This window comes from Alternaria conjuncta (genome assembly GCF_024043145.1).
Source record: "Alternaria conjuncta strain BMP 0040 chromosome Unknown scaffold_2, whole genome shotgun sequence".
Taxonomy (NCBI): Eukaryota; Fungi; Ascomycota; class Dothideomycetes; order Pleosporales; family Pleosporaceae; genus Alternaria; species Alternaria conjuncta.
This window is the reverse complement of record NW_026250091.1, coordinates 217,100-240,698: the sequence shown is the minus strand read 5'-3', so window position 1 is coordinate 240,698 and position 23,599 is coordinate 217,100. Positions and strand designations below refer to the sequence as shown.

The 23,599-nt window shown below is 44.3% G+C and overlaps 7 protein-coding genes across 7 annotated transcripts; 5 read left to right on the top strand and 2 right to left on the bottom strand.

The window, feature by feature from the left end:
* Positions 1–1,528: 1,528 nt before the first annotated feature.
* J4E85_001171 (uncharacterized protein) lies at positions 1,529–2,838 on the top strand (the record flags this gene model as incomplete). Its single annotated transcript, XM_051465459.1, has 4 exons — positions 1,529–1,707; positions 1,767–2,195; positions 2,275–2,540; positions 2,600–2,838. The coding sequence occupies 4 exons, from the start codon at positions 1,529–1,531 to the stop codon at positions 2,836–2,838; spliced, it is 1,113 nt and encodes a 370-aa protein (XP_051330016.1).
* Positions 2,839–4,505: 1,667 nt separating this feature from the next.
* On the bottom strand, positions 4,506–5,628 carry J4E85_001170 (uncharacterized protein; the record flags this gene model as incomplete). Its single annotated transcript, XM_051465458.1, has 4 exons — positions 4,506–4,928; positions 4,978–5,238; positions 5,288–5,440; positions 5,494–5,628. 4 exons carry the CDS (start codon positions 5,626–5,628, stop codon positions 4,506–4,508), a joined length of 972 nt encoding a protein of 323 aa, XP_051330015.1.
* Positions 5,629–5,955: 327 nt separating this feature from the next.
* TIM13 (protein translocase subunit) lies at positions 5,956–6,314 on the top strand (the record flags this gene model as incomplete). The annotated part of the gene is made up of 2 exons (XM_051465457.1): positions 5,956–6,063; positions 6,129–6,314. The coding sequence occupies 2 exons, from the start codon at positions 5,956–5,958 to the stop codon at positions 6,312–6,314; spliced, it is 294 nt and encodes a 97-aa protein (XP_051330014.1).
* Positions 6,315–6,415: 101 nt separating this feature from the next.
* On the bottom strand, positions 6,416–7,423 carry NUC1 (nuclease; the record flags this gene model as incomplete). Its single annotated transcript, XM_051465456.1, has 1 exon — positions 6,416–7,423. One exon carries the CDS (start codon positions 7,421–7,423, stop codon positions 6,416–6,418), a length of 1,008 nt encoding a protein of 335 aa, XP_051330013.1.
* A 411-nt stretch (positions 7,424–7,834) lies between these two features.
* Positions 7,835–9,471, top strand: J4E85_001167 (uncharacterized protein; the record flags this gene model as incomplete). Its single annotated transcript, XM_051465455.1, has 3 exons — positions 7,835–8,017; positions 8,094–8,196; positions 8,246–9,471. 3 exons carry the CDS (start codon positions 7,835–7,837, stop codon positions 9,469–9,471), a joined length of 1,512 nt encoding a protein of 503 aa, XP_051330012.1.
* A 9,223-nt stretch (positions 9,472–18,694) lies between these two features.
* J4E85_001166 (uncharacterized protein) lies at positions 18,695–19,816 on the top strand (the record flags this gene model as incomplete). The annotated part of the gene is made up of 2 exons (XM_051465454.1): positions 18,695–18,884; positions 18,933–19,816. 2 exons carry the CDS (start codon positions 18,695–18,697, stop codon positions 19,814–19,816), a joined length of 1,074 nt encoding a protein of 357 aa, XP_051330011.1.
* Positions 19,817–20,205: 389 nt separating this feature from the next.
* Positions 20,206–21,273, top strand: J4E85_001165 (uncharacterized protein; the record flags this gene model as incomplete). The annotated part of the gene is made up of 3 exons (XM_051465453.1): positions 20,206–20,568; positions 20,639–21,004; positions 21,097–21,273. 3 exons carry the CDS (start codon positions 20,206–20,208, stop codon positions 21,271–21,273), a joined length of 906 nt encoding a protein of 301 aa, XP_051330010.1.
* Between the last annotated feature and the right edge of the window lie 2,326 nt (positions 21,274–23,599).

Here is a 23,599-nt window from a genome sequence, read left to right as displayed (position 1 = left end):
GTTGCCTTCGGATCTTAAACACCGAGGTGTGGGACCTACTGCCGACATACGTCTCCGGTAGCCACGTGGGAGACTTGATAATTTTCGAATAATTAGGACTTCTTGATCGATGCTTGACTGGCGAAGAAAGCTACGTATCAACAGATACCTTGGGCCTTGGCGCTTGAAGTCTACACGACGTCTCCCGACCAGCAATCTGGACGTACGTGACTGCACACGTTACAACCTAGAAATTAAACTCGCCACTGGTTGTGAAAGGTTTCTGGTGGTCATTTATGCGACAGGGAGTACTCTAGACAAGGATGTTTTACAGGAGGTATGGATCCCACTCACTCCAGAGGCCACTGAGCAATGTACCTCCGATTCCGATGGCAATTCCGATGGCCGGGATTGAGACGACCTCGGGACGCCCAAGGTCAAACCTCGTCGATCTGGGGACTGACATAGTACTCACTGCATCTTATAGTGTTCTACCCTCTCGGTCGGAAAGCTCCGACAAGAGGGATGGATGGGTGGATTTGTTACCGGCTAAATAACCATGCCTTCATTTCAACGAACCGCCGGCATCTAGCGTCTTTCTCGCATAGATTCGCAGATCCATGCATGGGTCATGTCGTGCGAGCATCTACTGCGACGTCGGTTTACGCCCATCTCCGCTGAGCTTTCGAGTGTCTCTTTGGCATTTTCGTGAAGCTTTCTTGGACGTCGGAAACAGATAGAACCATTCCTACAAACGGCGTACAACAGCTGCGTGCAAACTAGAAAGTGTTGCCTAAATCTACCATGCCTTGGCGAGCACGGCACACATCTATGGACCCTGGACGTCGTCCTAGGACGCGCAAGATCTTCAAGATTACTACTACGCCTCGCAGTCATTCATATTAGCCTCACTCTTGGCATGTACTGGCCGTCTCGTCTAGACAGCGTAGACGAAGGTTACCGCCTTGGCGACAGATATGCTTGTAGCATCTACGGCACAACTAGCAAGTGGAGACTGTGAGTACTACTCACTGAACAGAGCTGGTCACTCCCTGACACGTCACTTCAAATGTGATAGAATTACAGCTATTGCCTGTCTTCTGCGCTATTGTCGCTCCAGCTTGCTTTGAAGACCGGTAGTTAGACGCAAGGGACTCTTACGCAAGACACTCTACTCAAAGTTGGTAGATCTATCCTCGGGCCATGTCTAGCTATACAATGTATCTGAGCCCGTAGTCTACATTTGTTCTAGGCCTTCGATCAAAATCTTGTGTGTTCGACCTGCATCTGCCGAACACATCACACGCTTCATCCCTCAACATATAACATATTCGCATGTGGAAACTCTTGATACATCAATCAAAGCCCCCATCTAACAAGACTCTTTCCGACATGACTGTCATATAGATCACGGCTGGAAAGATCCGAGCAACTACCTAGGTAATTTTGCCTGTACATCGGCGCTTATGCCCAGAGATCTCATATATAAGTTGGGTCCTGCCTCTATCATATAGCAGTCAAGTCAGTGAGCGCTGCCTCCAAGTCAAAGATGGCAGCATTCCATCTTGGGGCGCTGTATGTCCTCTTCATCTCACTGTCCGTACTACAAATACTCTGTGCAGCAGACGCAGTTGGTGATCTGCAGACCAAGGGCCGAGCAGCCATCGACGCCGCCATTGCCAACTCAACAACGTGTACCAAAGACAAACTCCGCGTACGCCGAGAATGGTATGTCCAAAGGCACCCTAGGACTTTTCCATACACCGCCAGCTAACATGTACAATCAGGGGCAGTATCAGCGCCTCGGAAAAGCGCGCCTACATTGCCGCCGTCCAGTGCATAACCAAAGCGCCCTCCAAGCTCTCTACCGTGTACCCCGGCGCCAAATCACGGTTCGACGACTTTGTAGCAATTCATATGAAATACACGCTCTCAATCCATGGCACAGGGAACTTCCTATCCTGGCATCGATACTACACGTTTGCGTATGAGAACGCGTTGAGAGTCGAATGTGGCTACAATGGTACCCAGCCATACTGGGACTGGGGACGATGGGCAGCCAGCCCAGAGACTAGCCCGATTTTCGATGGCAGCGACACGAGTATGAGTGGCCAGGGCGAAAAGGTGCAACATAATAGCAATGGGTTGAAGCCGGCTGGCAACGGGGGAGGATGTATTGCCAGTGGGCCGTTCAAGGGTATGATGGTTAACCTGGGGTATGTACCACCTTCCATACTTGTAGTGCCATACTGCCCCTGCCGGTATCCTATATGTGCATCTGCTGACTTCTCCCAGACCGCTGGCAGCAATGGACAGTCCGCAGGCTCCACGTAATCCACGATCAGATGGCTTTGGGTACAATCCTCGGTGCATCAAGCGCGATATCAGCAACTACCTTACGCAACTGTACGCGACGACAGATAAGACTGCTGCTTTGATCACAAGCAGCAGGACTATCGCAACATTTCAAGATGTTATGCAAGGAGCGACGGGTGTCCACGGGGCGGGACATTTCACGGTTGCTGGTGACCCGGGGAGTGATTTCTATACTTCGCCTGGTGGTGAGTACCATTCTTTTTCTTCATTTGCGGCTTCCCAACTGATCAACGCGATGCCGCAGACCCATATTTCTACCTTCATCACGCCATGATCGACCGTGTATGGTCTATTTGGCAGAGCCAAGACTATCCAAACAGGCAGCAGGTTATCGCAGGTGGCACGTCAATGATGGGCGGTGGGAGGGCGCAGAGTTTGGAGGATACTGTAGACCTGGAGGTGTTGAATGTAGACGGCAAGGCATATAAGATCAAGGATTTGGTTAGCACGGTTGCCGGACCGTTCTGCTACGTCTACGAGTAGTTTACGCGTCGACGACTGTCACAAGCCGGGGCCTCGACCTTTGAAGTGTAGAACGTACGATATACCAAGCCTGGATTCGAGCTTGGGCTGAAATAGCTTGTAGATGCTAGCATATCTTTGAACAAGTCAACCGGGGCAAGTGAAGAGATGGCCTTTGTTATAAGCAGTACGTTATATATTGATGGTCCTCAGATTAGCTCTCCTGCTGTCCTCAGAAGGAACCTCGTCCATTCCCCATCGATTAGTCTTTCGACCTCTCAGCAGGCAATGATCGGGCTCCTCAACTCGACTTTGGCTTTAATGCCCCCACAGGGACATCATCACTGGACCCCTTCCGCCCGTCTGTAAAACAGGACTTTGAAAAGAAAACAACCCTCTAACACAAGCACCACCACCTAGACCCACAGACCCAACGACAAAGACCACGCATCCCCACGACCAGCGATGCCACAAGGGCAAAGGCGCTCGGATTGAAAACTACTTTTCATGTCGTCAAGAGCGAACTTCGTCCTCCAAGCTTGTTAGGCGAGGTAGCACGGCGCTTCAACCTTTTTTATTCTTCCTCAGTGCGCAGTGGGAAAGGCTGGGGCTGGAGTCTGGTGATGGTGAACCCAGTGGCTTTGCGAAATCGCCTCCATCAGCGTTGTGCAATGATGAGTTGAGCGATGTGGCTACATCTAGTATGATGGCGCACTCCCTCCGCTTTCCGTTCTTGATTGTCATGCAGTGAGACGCCGGGGTGATTAGTCCCCAGCATCGCCTTGTGACGAAGGTTTGTCGTTCACTGGGATCTGATGGGCGTTAGCTGTTGTTTCGCGTGCGCTTACAGCCGGCGCATTCTAAGCTCGATAATAGCGGTTGGGGCTACTTACTCGCTGCTCGGGTTGTGGGTAGTGAGAGAAAGCTGCCGACGCGCAGCCTGGAAACTTGAGCGCGCAATCACGGGCCATGCTAGCAGCGCGCTAATGACATAAGCATCTTGTCCTTCCACTGGCGTCGATCAAGAAGCCAAACTACTAGATTAGAAAATTATGTCTTGGCGTCTCCACAAAAGCAGTCTGTACATCCGGGTTGTGTCTATATATATTGTCATCTGTCGAAGGTGAAGCTTGTCAATTGTACATTCGCTGTCTTGCTAAAGACGATTGGCACGACGTGCACATCGGTATGTATGTATAATGCACGTATGTCTATCCCAACACAAGCATGCAATCATGGAGCACTGTCTTATGTGTTGCTTGAATATGAATAAAGCATTCGACATCGTGGCCGCTTCCATCACTCCATGTAGCCAGGTCACCTAAAACGGATGCTAGAGCAACCCTCAACCCACTCCGCTTGCTTTCATCGGCAGCCTTTGTGAAATTCTGTACAGAGGCGTGTTATTATATGCGGAGACATGGCTTCCACCTTGGGCATGTCACGCTAAGGTGTTACGATTGATACATGCTAGGAAAGAGAAGTAAGAGCGCTAGGTGAGATAGAAAACAATGCGCGTGGCCTCTCCAGGCCATTTTTTGCACAGCTCAACTCCATCATCCAACCCTGTACAGTGCCATCCAGTCATTCTCATCGCCGACTTCGACACACCCATCAAACTGGAGCATTGGTGGGCCCAACCAAGCAAGCTTTTTGTTGCCCTTGAACTTCAGGTAGGAGCTGTTCCCCTAAAAACGGTCTCTTTGCTTGGTCCTGTAAACGGTAAAGCCGACGTAGGCACCGGTCAGGGCTAGGCCAAATAGCACAAACTTGACGAGGAACCAAGTCCAGCTTCCACCGCTGCTGCTCTTTTCGCGCGTCATAGACGAGGCAGTCTTGCCCCCTGAGCTTCCTGACGAGGAAGCCGACCCAGGGGTCTTTTTGTAGAGATTTTGCGACTTGACTGAAACGATGTCGTGGTTGTCGGACAGTTCGCCGGTTTCGGCGGAGAAACCCAAGTAGGCGACGGGCGGAACCTTGAAGTTAGGGATCTCGAAGCATTGGGTCCATTCGCCCTCTGACTTGTACTGGAGCTCGAGGCGGAGGAATTGTTCTTGGAAATACGTGAGACGAGCTTTGGTGGCGATCTGGGCATTGCGAATGCCACGGGCCTAGTTGGCGTTAGTATCGAGAGGGCCATATGGGCCAGGCAGCACGTACAGAGCATCCAGCGACCTCGTTGGCCTTGCCGTCGTTGTCCTTGTCGTAGGGCGTGTTTCCATCTCCGTTCATGGCCATGATGTAGGGGAACACGGTGCCGGGGCGGTTGTTCTTGTATGTGTCGAAGAAGAGGCCGAGGCCCTCAAACTTGTCGGTGTGGCCGAAGACGTTTCCTGGCTGCGCGCGCTGCTTGGTGAGCCACATGGCGAAGCCATCGCCGTAGAGGTTGCCCTGACCGTGGATCTTGAACTCGAACGTAATCTACGGGCGTGAGCGTCTGGGACATGTGGTGGGACAGAGTGCAGCCTACCTCCCAGTTGGTCGCGGTCAGAGGCACGCGCGAAAACAGCCAGCCGTCGCGCGAGGGCTTGTCTGAAGCCAGTCGAATGTACTTATCAGTCCGAATAATCGTGTCTCCGCCAAAATCCCACCAGCGGCTCTGCATGTCCGAGTCGAGGTACGGCTGTGTGCGGCGTCAGGGCATGTTTGCATGGGCGCAGAGGACATGCGACTTACGGGCTCGAGACTGTGTGTTCGCAGCGAGATGGCCTTGATATCAGGGTCCTCGCTCAATCCCCCGGACCGCGCCCAAGCACCCGTCCAGCTGCCTGCAAGCAAGCACAGGCTCGTCCATGGTCTTGCTGCCCACATGGTCGCGCACCAAGAGAGTACTGGCGCGGAAGAAAGAGTGGCACCAAGACTGCGTTGTAGTGGTTGGGGGAAACAATTAGAGAGGCACGGGTCGGGCGACTGGGACGGGGCGTGGCGTGCTGGAGTTGGCAGAGTGAATCGTCGACATGGAAAGGCCACTCTATCACCTCGGCGTGCATTGCAGGGGTCCACCGTCTCGGGTTGCAGCGACTACGCTAGCGAGAGAGGCGCTCTTGACGTCGACAAGCACGCACGACGCACCTTTTCGCAGCACCACGCCCCACGACCCACGCCCCTTCACCCCCAGACGCACACCCACCCGAGACCATGGACTCCCTGGGCGGCATGTCCTCTTACCCGAGCGACCCAAAGACGGCCGTCATGCGCCAGGTCCAGCAGGAAGCGGCTATGCAGAATGCGCGCATGCTTGTCGAGGTCCGTCGGTCCGGGGCATATACTGTCTCTGCATGGCGGTGCACGTCGTACTGACGCCTTCCCAGAAACTCAACGAGCACTGCTTCGAGCGCTGCATCCCCAAGCCCGGTGCTGCCCTCTCCAAAGGCGAAGAAAGCTGCATGAGCGCATGCATGGAAAAGTACATGAGCGCATGGAATACTGTGAGCAAGCAGTACGTCGGCAGAATACAGCGCGAGAGTGCCCAGGGCGGTGCCGTGCAGAACCTGTAAAGGCTTGGTTGGACTGCGCCATCACGACATTACAACACCGCGGAGGACCACAATGTACTATACACTGTACCATGAATAACATCTCGTCATGGCTTGGAAGCCTATTTCTTCGCAAACGTCTTCTGCCTCTGCGCATACTCCTTTACAATGACACTGCAATTGACCTCCTGGCACAACCTCTTCTTCCTCTCTGGCGTGAGCTTAGTCGCAAATTCCAGTCCACTAGCCCTCTCCACCGCCTCGACCGGTACTTCAAAATCCGTCAACGGTTTGTGGCTGGGAATGACGGCATTCGGCAGCACAAAAGCACCCAGCGCCACCTTGCCCCCCAGCTTCCCGTCTTCGGCGAAGATGACCTTGTAGAAATGTGTAGGCACAGCCACGTTGGGTGGTGAGCCGATGACTTCATATGACACTCGCCATTTGCCGTCGGCCTCGCGCTTGGGGAGATACAGAGGGCCGGTTACGATGCGGACCGAGGGGTACGAGTGTGTGAGCCTCCGGCAGAAGTCCTCGAAATGCGCCCAGTAGTCGCGGTTGAAGCCGTCGCCCACTTGCGGACACATGTTGCTCAACGCAAAAGTATCGTCCATGGCTTCCTGGCTCCACTTGGCATCTGCAGCAGGGACTTGATGCCCCCTATCGTAGCCAGAGCGGAAGTAGTCCTTCAGCTTTGCACGGAACATCTCGGGGATCGTCACGTCTTCTACAAACACGCTGTGTTTCCTGTCCGCGTTGCTGTTGGCTAGCGACTCGGGCGTAATGTGCTCGGCGACCCATGCGGGGTTTCGTGTTCGTCGGTCGTAACTTGATGTGAGGGAGGCGGCAGGGCGGAGATCGTTGACTGGGCCCGGGAACCCATATTGGAAGAGACCGTTGGGGTCTACGACTGCTCTCCGGGCAGCCACAGCCACAGCGGGCGACGGCGTGGCAGGGACCGAGGGTACAGGCGCTGGCCGGCCGGGCCCAGCTATGGTTGTCGTCGTAGTCGTGGTGACGGATGGTGCAGACGGAGGGCCATCCTTCTTTGCAGAGTAAAGCGCTGCAGTCGCTGCAGCTCCTGCAGCTGCACCACCAGCAGCTATCAAACCCAATGTGAGTTTGGACATGATGAATCTTGTTCCGTCTTCCGAGACGTGGGTTGTTGGTCGTCGGAGGTGATGGGAATGCCCCTCGTGAGCCAGAGAGCGACTCCCACGGCTTCGGCGTCCTTTACGGCGCGTGAGGGATGTCTCAGAACGCGTCTACCCGTGCTCGTCTGGTTCGCTGGCGCCTGCTCCCTAATGGTCATCTGCATTTTTGACGACGAGGGTTTGGCGCTTACCGCATGCACGCTAGTCTTGACAGCCGCACCTGCATGCATATTCGACACCACATACAAATCATCAAGTCCGGCCGTTTTACGGGTTCCCAGTACATGCGCAGCCCTCTTCGTTTCTGTTTCTTCTACTGTACATAGACGGCTATGTGGATCTGCATTGAGGACATCATCGCATAAAGTGTGACGTCAACCCGCTAAAATGCCTTCCTGGCTGTCGCGAGCAACTGAGTCTCACAATGCTCAGCTCATCACAACTGCAGCCGTGTCAGGCTTTGTCGTGGGCAGTGCGATTCTAGGTTTTCAGAAAGCTCGGCGCTTGACAAGGGTAGCCGATCTGAAGGCATCGATTCCAGACGTCAGTGACGAACATCGCGCGTCCAGAGTGAGTACCCGAATATCGAATCGGCTGCATACTCGATCATCGAGCTGACACCTAAATACTCGCTAACATCACCCAGCTGACCGAATATGGTGCTGCTTCCAACGTCTTCGCCCCAAGCAAGGAAGATGAGCGGAGTATGGCATTAGCCGCAAGGGCAAGGAAAGGTGACTACGACGACGGTATTGATTCTTTCATGAAATGCCAGTTCAACTCTGACTAGTGCACCAGATCTCATCCTTGAACAACTCGCAAGAAATAGAGTCTTTCTCACAGATCCTGGAATCGCCAAGCTAAGGAATGCCTTCGTAATTGTAGTCGGATGCGGAGGCGTCGGATCACATGCTACGGCCGCCCTCGCTCGCTCAGGATGCTCCAAACTTAGGCTTATCGACTTTGATCAGGTCACGCTGTCTTCGCTCAATCGGCATGCAGTTGCTACACTAGCAGATGTCGGAACGCCCAAGGTTCACTGCCTCCGCAAACGACTCGAACAAATCACACCCTGGACCCATTTCGAATGCCGAAATGAACTCTTTGCCGAGCATACTGCTGCAGCTCAGCTAGCACCCATGAACCATCAGCAGCCGGATTTTGTTATCGACGCTATCGACAACATTGACAGCAAGGTTGCACTTCTGGCATACTGTTACATGAATAACATCAAGGTCATATCTTCCATGGGTGCAGGATGCAAGTCTGATCCTACACGAATATTCATTGGCGACATCTCCACAAGTACAGACGACCCGTTGTCAAAGTCTACAAGGCGAAAGCTACGCTTGAAGGGTGTCAAGGACGGCATACCAGTTGTCTACTCTACAGAAAGGCCAGGCCCAGGGAAGGCTGAGCTCCAACCTCTCTCCGAAGAAGAATTTGCGAAAGGCAACGTGGGAGAGCTTGGTGTTCTTGCAGATTTCCGGGTACGAATCTTGCCAGTTTTGGGTACTATGCCAGCCATCTTCGGTCTCGCAGTTGCGAATCATGTCATCCTTTCCATATCTGGCTACCCTCACGAATACTTGCCAGCCAAGTCACGCGACAAGATGTACGACGGAATTTTAGGTGCTCTCCAAGGTGCCGAAGAAAGACTGGCACGTGCACTCTTCAGCGAGGACCCACTGGGTCTCAAGATTCCCATAACACAAGATGATGTGGGCTATCTAGTAGAAGAAGTATACCATGGCCGAAGTATCATCAGTGGGTTGTCTACACGCCTAGTATTGACACGATGGACTAAGCCAGCTCTGAGTTTTGTTGATGAGAGAACACCGGGTCAGAAGAATAGTCATCTCCAGATGAAGGACTTGGTTCTTATGACGAAAGAAGAGGCAACAAAGCATGAGAGGGAAGTGTTAAAAGGCCAAAAAAGCTTAGAGGAAGTATATGACGCCGAAACGATTGAACGTGTCGACAAGACAATGGCTGAAGAAGACAAGTTCCAACGTTTGAGGTAACTGTAAGGGTCTCACACACGTTAATAATAGGAGTATATAGAATAACAATGTTATTGCAGTAGAGAGCTTTAGAAGAAGCTGTTAGAGGTAAATATACATAGTAGAGGTTAGCCTAACGTTAGGCTAACAGGCTTCTAGGCCTAGAACTATTACACGTTCCCCCTCTAAAAGCGCTTAAAGTTCTAACTAAGCGGCGACAGTAAGGTGTATAAAACAGAGGTCTCTCTTAATAAGAAGGCCTAAAAACAAGGTTAAAGATTACTTCTATCCTAACGCGCTAGTAGTAACGTTATTGTCTATAGCAAGAGATCTAGCAGCCTACTAGAGTGCTACAGTAAACGCTATACTAGCTAAGGCTAATAGGTAGTAAGCAAAGTAGCCTAGAGCTATCTTGCAGCTGCTAACAGCTATAGAGGCTAAAGTTAGGCAAAGACGTGCGTTATAATTAGCCTAGTAGGCTATAATAGTAACACAGCTAAGAAAGTCTATAAACAACTAGCTAGTTCTTTCTAAGTACTTAAAGTCTAATAGCTAGAGTAAAGTAATAGTAAGCTTTCTATTATTATTATAGTTATAAAATGTATTATGTAGTCTTAGTCTACCTAGGTTATAAGTGTAGAAGTTTTATATAGATTTCTTAGAACTACGTATATTAAAATAGAGTTGCTATAAGTCTAACTAATTATTACTAACCTATATAACCTTATACTATAGAAGGCCTTAAGTTCTAGTATATAGGTTAACTATGTTGCGTTAGATGTAGAAGTTAATAACTTAGAAGACAACGTACTTAGTAACTCTATTATTAGTAAGATAGACCTTTAGAAAGGCTACGTCTTTAGGCTAGAGCTAACTAGAGAGCGTATTATTATTATAAGGCTATAGAAGCTATAAGTAGAAAGCTAGAAACACAGCTTTAAGCTACAGAGAGAGATCTAATTTATAAGCTATATTATCTATAATATAAGTAATCTAATATAGCTCTATATTCTTATAGTTAAGTAATTTAATAGGTTATTTAGTGTAAATATAGCACGCGTTTAGTATTACCTACTTACCTAAAGTAAAGCGCAGAGCTAGTAACTAATTTACGTCTGTAAAAGACTTTATTATCTTCTACACTTATAGTATTTACTATTATAGAAAGGTATAAGTTATATTAATATAGTTAGTAAGAGCGTTAGCGTTGCGTTATTATTAGATAATAGAAGGTAAGTTATAGAAGAGTAGCTAAAGTTAGTGTATAGGCTCTAGGCCTAATTAGAGCTAGCGCCTCTTTATAGCAAGAAATAGAGATAAGCCTATAGTTATACTTATTACTAAGTTAGCTTTAAATTCTGCTAGCAGTAATAGCTACGCCTAGTTATTCTATAAGTAATTAATATAGGCGCAAAGATATTATTTTAAGTCTGTATTAGCGTTCTTAGTTTAGCTGTCTATCTCTAGGTAGTACGTAGTAGATAGCTTTAGCTGTATACTTATATAGTTATATAGTTAAGACTAGAAGTAGAACGTAAACTAATATTCTCTATTAGAGATAATAGTGCGTAGGTACTTTTTCTCTTTCTAGATATACTTTATAAACTTATCTACTATAGTAGAGACTTCTATATTTTCTATAGTAATAAACTTCTTTATTTTAGAAAGATAGTCTACTACTACTATAATATGTTAGTAGTTATAACTACACTAATACAACACTAGTAATAGTGTAATAAAGTTAATAGAGATGTTATTTTAGTAGTAGGTAGAGATAGGTAGTAGATATAATAGCTTATGCTTAGCTGTCTAATTAACTTTAGAACGTTAGTAGATTAGGTAACTATTTGTAAAGTAGGTAATAGAGTTAGTTATGCCTTACTAGTAATACTATTAACTAACTTACTAATAAGTAGTAGTTCTTCTACTATATCTGCCTAGCAGACTATTATAGAAATGCTAGATAATCTAGGTACGCAACTGCTTACTAAATAGAGTAACTAGGCAGCTATTACTAATAAATAACTTACTATTATTACTAGCTTTAAGGTTAGCTAGCTCTATACGTATTTCTTTAGTAATAAGGTAATAAGGTATATAATAATTATTAGTAGCTAGAGCAGCTTTAATATTACAAAGCCTAGAGTCGCTAAGACATAACTTATAGATAACTTTGTCTAGAGGCTAAGCGTTAGTATTAACTAGATTATTATAAGAATCTAGAGTTCTTTTAAGAGAGAAGTAGGTAAGACTAATAAGTAGAGTAGTTAAAGGTATAGTAGCCTCTTCTTCTATCTCTTAAAGAAGAGTAAGTACTAAGCCTAGGTTGTAATTATTATTGCTAAGATATAGTCTAGTAAGTTAGACTACTGCATAGCTGCCTCTCTAGAATAGGTAGTGTCTAGAGTTCTATTAGTTCTCTTCTAGAATTGTCTAGTACTAGTGTTATATATAATTATTAGTAATCTTATCTAGAAGATCTTCTATATAGTAGGTAAGGCTATTAGGTTTAGTGCCTTACTTACTAGGCCTATATATAATGTAGAAGTTAAACTTCTTTATAAATTTAGCCTACTAGGCTTATCTATAATTAAGGTTATATTTTGTATAGAAATACTTTAGCCTATAGTAATCTGTAAGAACGTTAATATGCTTAGAGACGCTAGTAAGCTTTAGACGCTATTTCTTAAATGCCTAGATAATAGCTAGAAGCTTCTTGTTATAGATCTTATAGTTATACTTTATAGGCGTTATCTTTTTAGAGAGATACGTAATAGGTTAGACTAAGCTATTAAGCTATATCTAAGAGAGTATAGCAGCGTATATATAGTCTAAAGCGTTAGTCTTAATAATGTATTTAAGATTAGAGTTAAAGTAAGTAAGAATAATATTACTATAGAATACTTTCTTTAGAGCCTTAAAGAAGCTCTTAGCCTTCTTAGTTATAGCGAAGAGCTTAGAGTTCTCTTATATAAGATAGGTAAGAGGCTTAGTAATATTAGAGAACCTATATATAAATTGCTAATAGAAGTTTATAAATTCTAGAAACGTCTAAACGTTCTTAAGAGACTGTAGAAGCTTCTAGTTCTAAATAGTAGTAACCTTCTCTAGGTCTATCTTAATACTATCTCTAGTAATAATTAGGCTAAGAAACTTAACTTCTATCTTTATAAACTCTAACTTAAGAATATCTATAGAGAGGCCTACTTCTACTAGCTAGCTAATAACTTAGATAAGATAATTCTTATACTATTCTATTATTTTACTAAATATAATTACATTATCTAAGTACGCTATGTAGAACTTATTAAGATATTTATATAAGACGTTATTAATATATACCTAAAAGGTCTCTAGGCTATTATATATACTAAACAGCATAATAGTGTATTAGTATAATCTATAGAGTGTAATAAATGTAGATAGATGCTTATAATTATTCTAAATATAGATCTTGTTAAATGTAGTAATAACGTTAACCTTTAAGAAGTATTGCGCCTTAGCTAGTTTTGCTAGTATATCTCTTATAAGAGAAGAGGTATTATAGTTTTTAATTATATACGCATTTAATTCTTAATAGTTAACGCATATTTATATTCTGCCTCTAGGTTTCTAGATAATAAGAAGAGGTGTAGTCTAAGCTAACGTGCTTTATTCTACGTAGCTCTTCTTTATTATATTATTAACGTAGAGCTTTACTACGCAGGCTTTATTATAAGATATTAGGTAAAGCCTCTAAGATAAGAGCTTTAGAGGTTGCTCTAACTTATTAGATTTAAGTTTAATCTTATAGTTAAGCTTACTCTAATATATAGAGAGCTTATTAGCTTTTTTTAGGTTAAATCTCTAATAGAGAGAGTGTAAAACCTTTAGTAGTTACTTTAATATATTCTTCTTAGTTATATAAGAGCGTTCTATCTTGTTATAGAACTTATTATAGTTCTCTAGAAGAACCTTAGCGCTAGTAGCGCGAAGGTGTAAGGTGTTCTTCTATTTATTATTAGAAAGTTCTACTAATTAACAGACCTCTTTGTATAAGGTAATACTAATATCTTAGTTCTAGTAGATAGTAGTAGCTATAGCATAGCTTAAGATAAATATAACATTAATAGAGAGAGAAGTTTTAGAGTAACGCGCTATCTTCTTACAAGAGTCTAGTGTCTATAGTAGCGCTGCTTTCTAGTAGTAACTACTCTATGTATAGATAGGCTTGTAATTATAAATATAACTAATTAGACACTGTTCTAAGTAGAGAGCAAGAGACATATTCTTCTAGTTAATAGTAGGTTTGTGCGTATAGAACTAAAAGGTGCCTAAGATTATCTAGATACTAGAAAGCTTTGTAATATAGGCTAGAACGTCTTTAGAGTAGTTACTAAGCTTAACTATTACTCTAGCTATGTACGTAACTCTAGCTACTTTAGAGCTATTAGCGAGCTTAAGCGTAGCAAGTTAAGTAAAAGGTATAGTTTTGTATTTATATGCGTAGGTATAAGAAGAATTAATAAAGAAAGAAGTATAGCTAGTGTTACTTATAATTTTAGCGTGTTAGAGAAGAGAAGAGTAATTAGATAATAATATAATTTCTTTAAAGACTAACTACTATTCTATAAAAGAATAATATATATTACTATATATAGTAGTAGTAGTAATAGTTAAGATAGTAATGCGTAATCTAGCTAGACTCTGCTTAAGAGTCTTAACCTAATTAGTAATTACCTAGAAAGTAGAATTAGAATTATTATTATTAGTTTTACTAACTTCTATAAAAGAAAAGAGGTTTATAGTAAAGAAGTTAGAGAAAGCGTTAGAGCTAGTCTACTTATCTTTATCTAAGTCTATAACTATAGACAACAGAGGCGTATAATAGAGAATATTAGGTGCTAGTATAGGTGCTAGAGTTGCTAGTATAGGTGTAGGCTTCTTATGCTAGAGAGGTTCTTAGAGGCAATAGTTACTAGAGACTATAAGTTTTCTAAATAGTTAGAGGTGTTATTAATAGTGTTAACTCTAATAGCTGCGCCTTAGGTCTTAAAGCAGATAGCTTTACTAACTAGAACTCTGCTGTTAGTAATAGCTTTCTCTAGCGTATTCTAGACCTTATAGTAAGTGTTAAATAGTAGTATAGGCTAACCTAAGTAATAGCTACTCTATAACTTATAGCTATAGTTCTTCTTAAAATAGTTAAAATAATAGTTTATATACTTAAGAACTTTAATCTAAATGTTAGAGCAACTATAAGAACTAGAGCTAGAGCTAGTGTTATTTTCTTAGCTACTAGCAGAGGTAGTAGTAGATACCTTCTTGCTACTGCTACTATTATTGTTATTATTTTCTTAGCTACCTCTATTATTACTATTATAGTTGTTTAAGAAGCGCTAAGAAGTAGCTTATTTAAGAAGACAAAAAGTCTAGTAGAAGTCTATATAGAAGAGCTTGTTATTAATAACCTTTATAGTAGTTATATTCTACTACTATACTAGAAGGTAATTGCGCATAAACTAGATCTTAACTAAATTAGTCTAACCTAGAGAAGCTACACTAACGTTAAAGCAGGCGATATACTTACTTATAGTCTTGCCTATCTTTATATATAACTTATTACTTTTATACTAGTATAAAGTAGTAACGTTACTATTAAGAGTTTAGTACACTAAGTTAAGAATAATCTAGATATTATTAGAGCGCGTGAACTTCTAGCTAGAGATAATAAATCTCTACTAGATGTTTCTAAACGCTACGCTCTTAGTCTTCTAGCGTAGGTAGTTTACCTTCTTAGCTTTAAAGGCGAACTTATGCTTATAGTAGTTAAACTAGTTAGTAATATCTATCTTCTACTTAATATAGTTAGCCTTAGTAGTACCTTTACTAGAGAAGACCTTAGGTTTGTATTTCTTAGAGTAGAGGTAGTAGTAGTCGCGATTACTATTCTCTACCTTAGTGCCTAAGATAGAGAAGACGCTGCAATAGCAGCGCTTCTAACAGCCTAATAGATAAGTAGAGTAAGAGAAGTAGTCTAACTTATTATTACTGTTAGAGAAGTTAGAGTTATCTAGAGAGTTATTACCTGCCTATAAGTAGCAGAATACCTAGTTCTTATAAGCAGCGTTCTTAGCGGATTTAAGATAACTCTAGAGATTAGTAATACTAGTGTTTAAGGCCTAGGTGTTGCGCTAGACATTCTGCTTAGTAGTAGCGTATGTAGTAAACTTATAGTAATATCTATTCTTATAGGTAGCCTTATAGATAGTTATCTTACAGAGACTTATAGTTACGCGCTAGAGGTCTTAGTAATTAATATACACAAATTCTTAGACGTTATAAAGCTATTTACCTATCTAAGTAATATAATAGTTAGACTTAGAGAGCTAGTCTTATAGTTATATAACGCGCTTAGCTAACTTATTAAGGTTACTCTTAAAGCCTTTACGCTTGTCTTTAGCGTTCTAAACTCTAGCAAGTAGAGTTTTTATCTACTAGACGTGTTTTATAAGATAATTGCTAAGGTAGTTAAAGCGCGTACGCTTGTTGCTAATATCTATCTATATAGAGCGCAGCTGTTCTATTATATTAGTAAGAACTAATAATAAGTTAAGGTTAACGCTTATACTCTCTAGGTTATCTAGCTTAAGAATCTTGTCTTGTTAGAAGAGCTTACTATTAGCGTCTGTCTTCTATAGCTTAAATATAGTAACGTTATTCTTTTAGAGAATAATAAAGAACTTAAATAGCTATTACTTAAAGTATAGACGCTTAGAGAGCGTAGCTATAATAGTAGGTAAGGCGCTAGTAGTAGGTAAAGTGTTGCAAGAGCCTAGCTTCCGCTAGAGGCTATGCTAGGTACCTTCTATATTAGAGTTGTTATTAACAGCTATAGCTAGACGTAATAGGTAGTGTTAAGCGCTTATAGAAGAGTAGCGAATAGCGTCTTAGTTACTAATAGAGTTTTTAGAATTACTAAAGGCAATAGTCTTCTTACTCTAATAGGTAGTAATTATAGTAGAGATCTTGCTCTTGCTATTAGAGTTAGAGAGATTATTAGAGAAGGTGTTAATAACTTAGAAGCTATTAGCGTTAAGATTCTTGTTAAGAAAGTAGGCTTTGTCGCTATAAGATATAAAGCAACTAGGTACGCGCATATTATAGTTCTTTAGATCTTAGTAGAGGTCTTAAGTGCCTAGTAATCGCTAGAGACTACTACTAGAGGTGTAGAGAGTAGAGAGTAGTGTCTAAGAGCAAGCTTAAGGCTAGAACTATAATAGCTATAATAGCGCTGTTGCAAATAAGAACGCTCTACCTATAGTGTAGAAGAATTGTTCTAATACCTAGAACTCTTAGAGTTCTTTAGCAGAACTAACCTTAGTATAGTTTATAGTAGCGGCGGTGTTGCGCGCGTAGCGCAGAATAGAAGTTATAATGTATAGGTTAATAGTAGGCTTATACGCAGCAGCGCCTTCTAGAGTCTTAGGTATATTATATTAGTAGATAATCTCTATAGTGTTCTTAGAGATATTAGAATATAGAGAATTAGAGCGCTTAACAGAGTCTATAATAGTTACTAAAGCTTACTCTTGTAAGTTGCGCTAGTAGGTAGATATATAGTAAACTATAATAACGTGTAAGAGTCTTACATACGTTAATAATAGAGGTATATAGAATAATAATATTATTATAGTAGAGAGCTTTAAAAGAAGCTGTTAAAGGTAAATATATATAGTAGAGGTTAGCCTAATGTTAGGCTAATAGGCTTCTAGGCCTAGAACTATTATAGTAATAAATAATACACTAATTAAATAATAATAAAGAATATAATAGAACTAACGTTGTTATTCTCTATAATGTCTACTCTAGTTATGCGTAGTAGAGCTAATCTAAGAATATAATACTTTATCTCTAAATTTAAGTATAGCCTAAAATACTTAGCTATTTTATACTTTTAACTAGTTTATAAAACGCTGCTTATTTCTATTAGGCTCTTTACTACTATTAAACTTATAAATAAGCTTAGTAAGAGCCTTGCATTCTCTCTACATCTATAAAATAGTATTAATATAGTTTATACTCTTATTAGAATTCTGTCTATAAGATTAAAGAGCTAAAGGTACTTATAGTTATCTTTAAGCTACTTCTTTAGCTATTCTCTATCTAGCGTAAATAGTCTAACCTTTTAAGAGTTATATAAAGCTGCGTCTACTTTATCTATTACTATAGCACGCGCTATATTAACTACTTTATTAGTGTTAGCCTAAGTAGGCATTAAATATATCTAAAAAGAAGCTATATTTTTATTTTATAGAGATAGGCGCAGGTCTTAGATAAATATATTTATTTTTATATATTAATAAAGGTCTTTAGCTAAGTAAAAGCTCTAATTTTATTATACTTATTACTAAGTAGTATTCTACTTATAAGACACTAAAATTTTTAGATCTAGTGTATATACTATAGTACATACAGACCTTAATATTAAGATTATAACTATACTAAGTTATTATAACTAGAGCTTTCTAATAAATATTAAATAGGAAAATATTAAGATTAAAATAAGATATAATCTATTAATACAGCAACGTAACGATGATTAAGATCATGTGTACACTGATTATCTTGTTGCACATTCCCATGTGATCCTCACACTGCAACGACTCCATAGACTCCATACAACTTCGGCATCCAGTCATCTCCGTGACACGATGCAACCGCCCTCAGAGTTGCATTCTCCGCGTTTAACCCCGATATCACCAGACCCCGGTGCATTGTCATCGGTCTGCATCAGTCGGTCCGCCGACAATCTTTGGCAGTGGCCCGATATCCATCGGCGGTCGCATTAGCGCAAGGCACGCGACCAATAGGAGAAGCCCTCACTCCCGCTATCTACGCGGTGGATAATTTTTCAACTGATGACGCACAGCATCAGTAAACGAAACCGGTACTGTCCCCGCAGTACAAGTACGCGTAAAGGTCTATGATGGCGAAGGTAGCCAATGGGCGCTCATGAGAGTGACGATGGGACCAACCAGAATAGCTCAGTTCCGCAGTCCGCCTGCATAGGCTGCCTTGAGGCTCTTCTAGACGGGCCAGGCTCATAGTGAACGTCATATCGGAATGTCCACGGAGTTAACGGTCGTTGCTGATATATAAGTGTTTGTGCACGGATGGTGCGGCCAAACATCCCACTACAACTACAACAACAACACCAACACCAACATCGAGCACGTACGCTTACAACAATACGAACTACACAATGGCGACAGACACGAAATTCCAAGGATGGCTCGGCAAGGACGAGGAGAGTGTCAAGGGAAAGATGGAGTGGGGTCAATTTGAACCCAAAAAGTGGACCGAAGACGATGTTGACATTGAGATCTCTCACTGCGGTATCTGTGGATCAGACTTGCACATGTTGAAATCTGGCTGGGGCCCTACACCATATCGTATGTTACAGACTGTGTCAACTGCTTCACCGTACTGATGGTTATTAGCCTGCGTCGTCGGTCACGAGATCATTGGCAAAGCCGTCAAGGTTGGCAAGAACGTCAAGCACGTCAAGCAGGGCGACCGTGTTGGTGTCGGCGCGCAAGCACGCTCATGCCTTCAACCAGACTGTCCCGACTGCTCGAACGGCATCGAGAACCATTGCCATCGCGAGACAGTAAACACTTATGGCTCCATCTACCCACGCGACGAGGGCAAAAGCTATGGTGGATACGCCACACACAACCGCACAAACGGACACTTCGTCCTAAGTATCCCTGACGGCTTGGATAGTGCGGATGCTGCACCGATGCTTTGCGGCGGAATCACCGTCTACTCTCCGTTGAAGCGTTATGGCTGTGGTCCTGGCAAAACTGTCGGAATTGTTGGAGTAGGGGGCTTAGGTCATTTCGGTGTTCTCTTTGCCAAAGCCCTGGGTGCAGACAAGGTCGTCGGTATAAGCCGCAAGGCTGAGAAGCGCGATGACGTTCTCAAGCTAGGCGCTGACCTCTACGTTTCCACTGACGAAGATAAGGATTGGGCCAAGCACAACGCACAAACGCTCGATCTCATTGTATGCACCGTTTCCAGCGCCAAGATGCCTCTAGATGGCTATCTTAGTTTGCTCAAGACTCATGGTACTTTCATCCAAGTTGGAGCACCGGACGGCGGAGAGCTACCTCCCATCAACGCCTTCACGCTTCTTTCTGGTGGACTCAAGGTTGGAGGCTCTGGCATCGGTGCCCCATGGGAGATCAAGGAGATGTTGGAGTTGGCGGCTGAGAAGAAGATCAAGCCATGGATCCAGAAGAGACCAATGAAGGATGCTAACACCGCGGTTGTGGACATGGAGGCAGGAAAAGCGAGGTATAGGTATGTTCTGGAGAACTAAGCAAGCAATATGCACAGCAACATAGCTTTATACGTCTGAAGGCAAACATGTACATTCTCTTGCAAAGATTTACCATTGATGATATGCTCTTGCGGCACTTTATGTGTGTTTCTCATGTTGCGTTTCAACAGAATTGCCGCTCCGCCGACCAATTGATAACATCCTAAGACACTCGCATCTCTTCATACCTATATTTTGTGATGATTTGTAAACGCATCACTATGTTATCCCAAATAAGGAAATATCCTACCCCTCCGGCCCGAACGTTCCCCACAGGATCGACATGTGACGTCGTTGCAAATTCACACGACAACATCAGCCTCACGACTCGCAACTATGATCACCAACCGCCCATACTCGAAAGACAGTACACTTTCTCGCTGTGCATCATGCCAAACACCAAAACCATTGACGTCCCCCACCTCGGCGGCATAACAGCTGCCTACCAAACCTCCGGTCCCGTGGACGCCTCCAAACCCACCCTCATCTTGATAAACTCCTTCGCTACGTCCTCGGAGCTCTATCGCGATGCATACACGAACAAAAAACTTACATCGGTGATGAATCTGGTAGCGATCGAGCTATTGGGTCATGGACAAACGCGCGCAAAGACTGAGAACTGGACGTACTGGGATACTGCGATGATGAATCTGCAGGTTATGGAGAAGCTGGGTGTGAAGAAAGCTTTTGTATTAGGGACGAGCCAGGGAGGATGGGTGACGGTACGAATGGCACTTTTGGCGCCGGAAAAGGTAAGCGACCCACGCCATGTCTAATGATTTGTGACGCACTCTACCAGATATTGACAGAGGAACTACCAAGATCCTTGGCATAGTACCTCTTGGAACATCCTTAGACTATGAGTCCCCTCGTTCTCGCGATCTAGGCTGTTGGCACGCCGTTGACCCCCTCGCTGACCGCATCACCGGCGAATTCGGCACCAAATCCAATGAGCCTACGCCAGACTTTGCACCCAGCACAGATTTCTGCAACTTCCTCATCGACGTGGGCTTGGGGAAGGAGGACTGTCCCGAAGACGTCCGCGCCTTCTGGATTGATGAGATTAAGAACAATTATCAAGGCGACGAAGGACGTCGAAGGATAAGGATGTGTGCAATTAATCTTAGAGATCGGGACGGATTGCATATGCGCTTGAGCGATGTGCTGTGTCCGGTTTTGCGGTTGCATGTAAGTGGATGGATGCTTTTCTTTTCATGACAACGTTGGTCTCATTGCGGATGTGTTCTCTAGGGTGATTTCGCAACTGACTGTCGTCACAGGGAACTAGCGATGTTGTTTATTCGGTCGCGAACGCCAAAGAGGAGATGAAACCCTTCACGAACTCGCCGAATGCCAAATTGGAGGTTATCGAAGGCGGCCAGCACTTCTTGAGCGCATCCAATCCGAAAGAGGTTAACGAGTCTGTTATTCGTTTTGTAAAAGAGTATAGCAAGTAGAGGTTTTGGGACGAGGGCTTTGTGTTATGCATGTTGGATGTTGGATAGGCCTTGTTGAATCAAACCTTGGAAGTATTTTGACTGGGTAGCTAGGTAGCAAACAGATATCATGACACGGACGCATTAGCTATTTGCGCGCATCTTTCATTCTATCCGCACCGACCATTACCGTAACGCCGACGGATGTAGTGTGTCTCGACAGAGAGAAAGGCTATGTAGTTGATTTGTGATGTTGATGCTTGCGTATAGAGGGCATTAGGTCAATACACAAAAATACCAACCCAGTTTATGTTGAGCATCGGAACAGGTGCATGTTACAAGCACAAACGATTAGGGGTCCTTGTAGGCTTCATCGCAAAGATCTGATGGTCCCATATAGCCGCTCTAAGCAAGATAAATACTGTAGGGATAAGTAATAGCACGTGCGCCATTGGGTGTCTGGCTTACCAACAAGGCAAAGATGAGACCTTGCATCTTTCCACATGTTCTAGCTGCATACAAAGTATGATGCGCACACAGTCGTCAACATTTGTTTTGCAAGTAATCTTCGCCGTTTGTGTATAAATGTGCATATCGGTGTGACAAAGGGTGGATATGTTGAGTTCTGGCACACACGCACACTCACACGACGCCATGCTTTTTCTTGCTGGCTATGATGTAATTTGATATGCGCTCTTGCGATTACCCCGCTTATCCCAGTCCTTCAGCTGTTGCTTGCTTTTGCGCGGACCACGGAGTCTTGCCCCTCTCCACACCTGGCACTTGGACTTAGCCTCCGGCAAAACGGCGCTCATGCCACAGTTGTAAACTTGGTCTGCGGGCCGAAAGTATTGCTTTTGACGGAATGGTTCCAGCGCTGGGTTTGCGGGAGAATTATGGATCTATCTCGATGGCCGCTGCATAGGTCCCACAATAGCGCGATAGGTCTGATCGGCAGCGGTGATGCGCTCCAGTGTGTGGCCATGAAGAAGGAAAGTGCGGAGCAAAGCAATATTGTCGAGAACACCGCCTCTTCACGATCACGGCACGTCGGATCTGCGTGGTCAGCTACCAACAGTCACAGTCTAACAAGAATCAGCATCGGCAATCCTGCGACATCACTTCCACATTAAGAGCACGTTATTTTACCTGTATGGCGGGCTATGGGCCATACAGAGCCCAACCGTCGATGCAGCTTTGGATTTCAGACTCGCCTAAAGACCCATGTCAGCATGATCTCCAGTGTAGAACTACACCGGAATAGCCGTTTGGTAAGCGTATTCGTAACATGCATCTACATACCCTTGTCAACGAGATGTGGCTGAGAATGATCGAACCGAAGTCCCGCCCGCTCGCCTCGCAAAGGAAATGCCATCGGTCCACCCAACACCACCTTAGGGTCTCGCACGTGCGTCAAGATGCGAAGGGCTTGCAAAAGTTGGGCATTTCCTAGCAAGTGGGGAAAGTTTGACGAGCCGCCAATGGCTACAATCGCAGCGACATCGAGACTGTGCTGCCCCTTGTGCAATGCGACGAGCGATCAAACGTGGGTTGAGAGACGACCTGGAAGTGATTACTGTTTGACATTAGCATATCTTGTCAACTGGGATGAGAGTTCATTGGCTTGTCGGAACGCGATCTATATCCATGGACTAGGTACTGATGTTGTTTGCTTTTTGGGCGTCTTAACCTGATGGACACCGGGGATACTCGATGTAGCCAGCAAGTTCTTACAGCGGGACAGATGCACCTGCAGCCGCATCTGTATCTGCAGCGACATGCAGGATGTAGCCGGTATGTTTCCGCGGCATTCGTCCACGCCGCGCCCCTCTCAATTAAGACCGGTTCCTGCGTCTTGCCGTGGCCCTTGAATCGCAGCATGAGTAGGCGTTTGTAGATGCTGCACCAGAATAAGACTTGATATATTGCATGGTGTACTACAGCCACAGAGGAATCCGTTGATGTTCCCAGGTCTGACAAAGTCGTCTTGGACACAGCCGACATTTGCCAGTAGGGGCGACGGGAAGGACACGTTTCGCATCCTGGTCATTTCGGCAGTACTGCATCGCCGTTTACCTCAGCATGTGCCGTTTGGGGAGCATGTGACGGGTTATTGTTGAAGAAAAGAGAAGAAGGAGTGGGACATCTAGACAGTGGGGTGAGTAGTTGGCACTTGGCTTGTTCCAGGGCTTGACGTCAACAGGCCTTCACAACGGATGGCAGGTGCGATAGGCGCGTAAGAAGACGGAAGCCGGTACACGTCAGGTACAACCCACTGCTCTGGGTGCCTGTGCTCTATCGTTTGGCTCGCAAATCAGCGTGCATGACCGTACAGCGCAAAGATTTG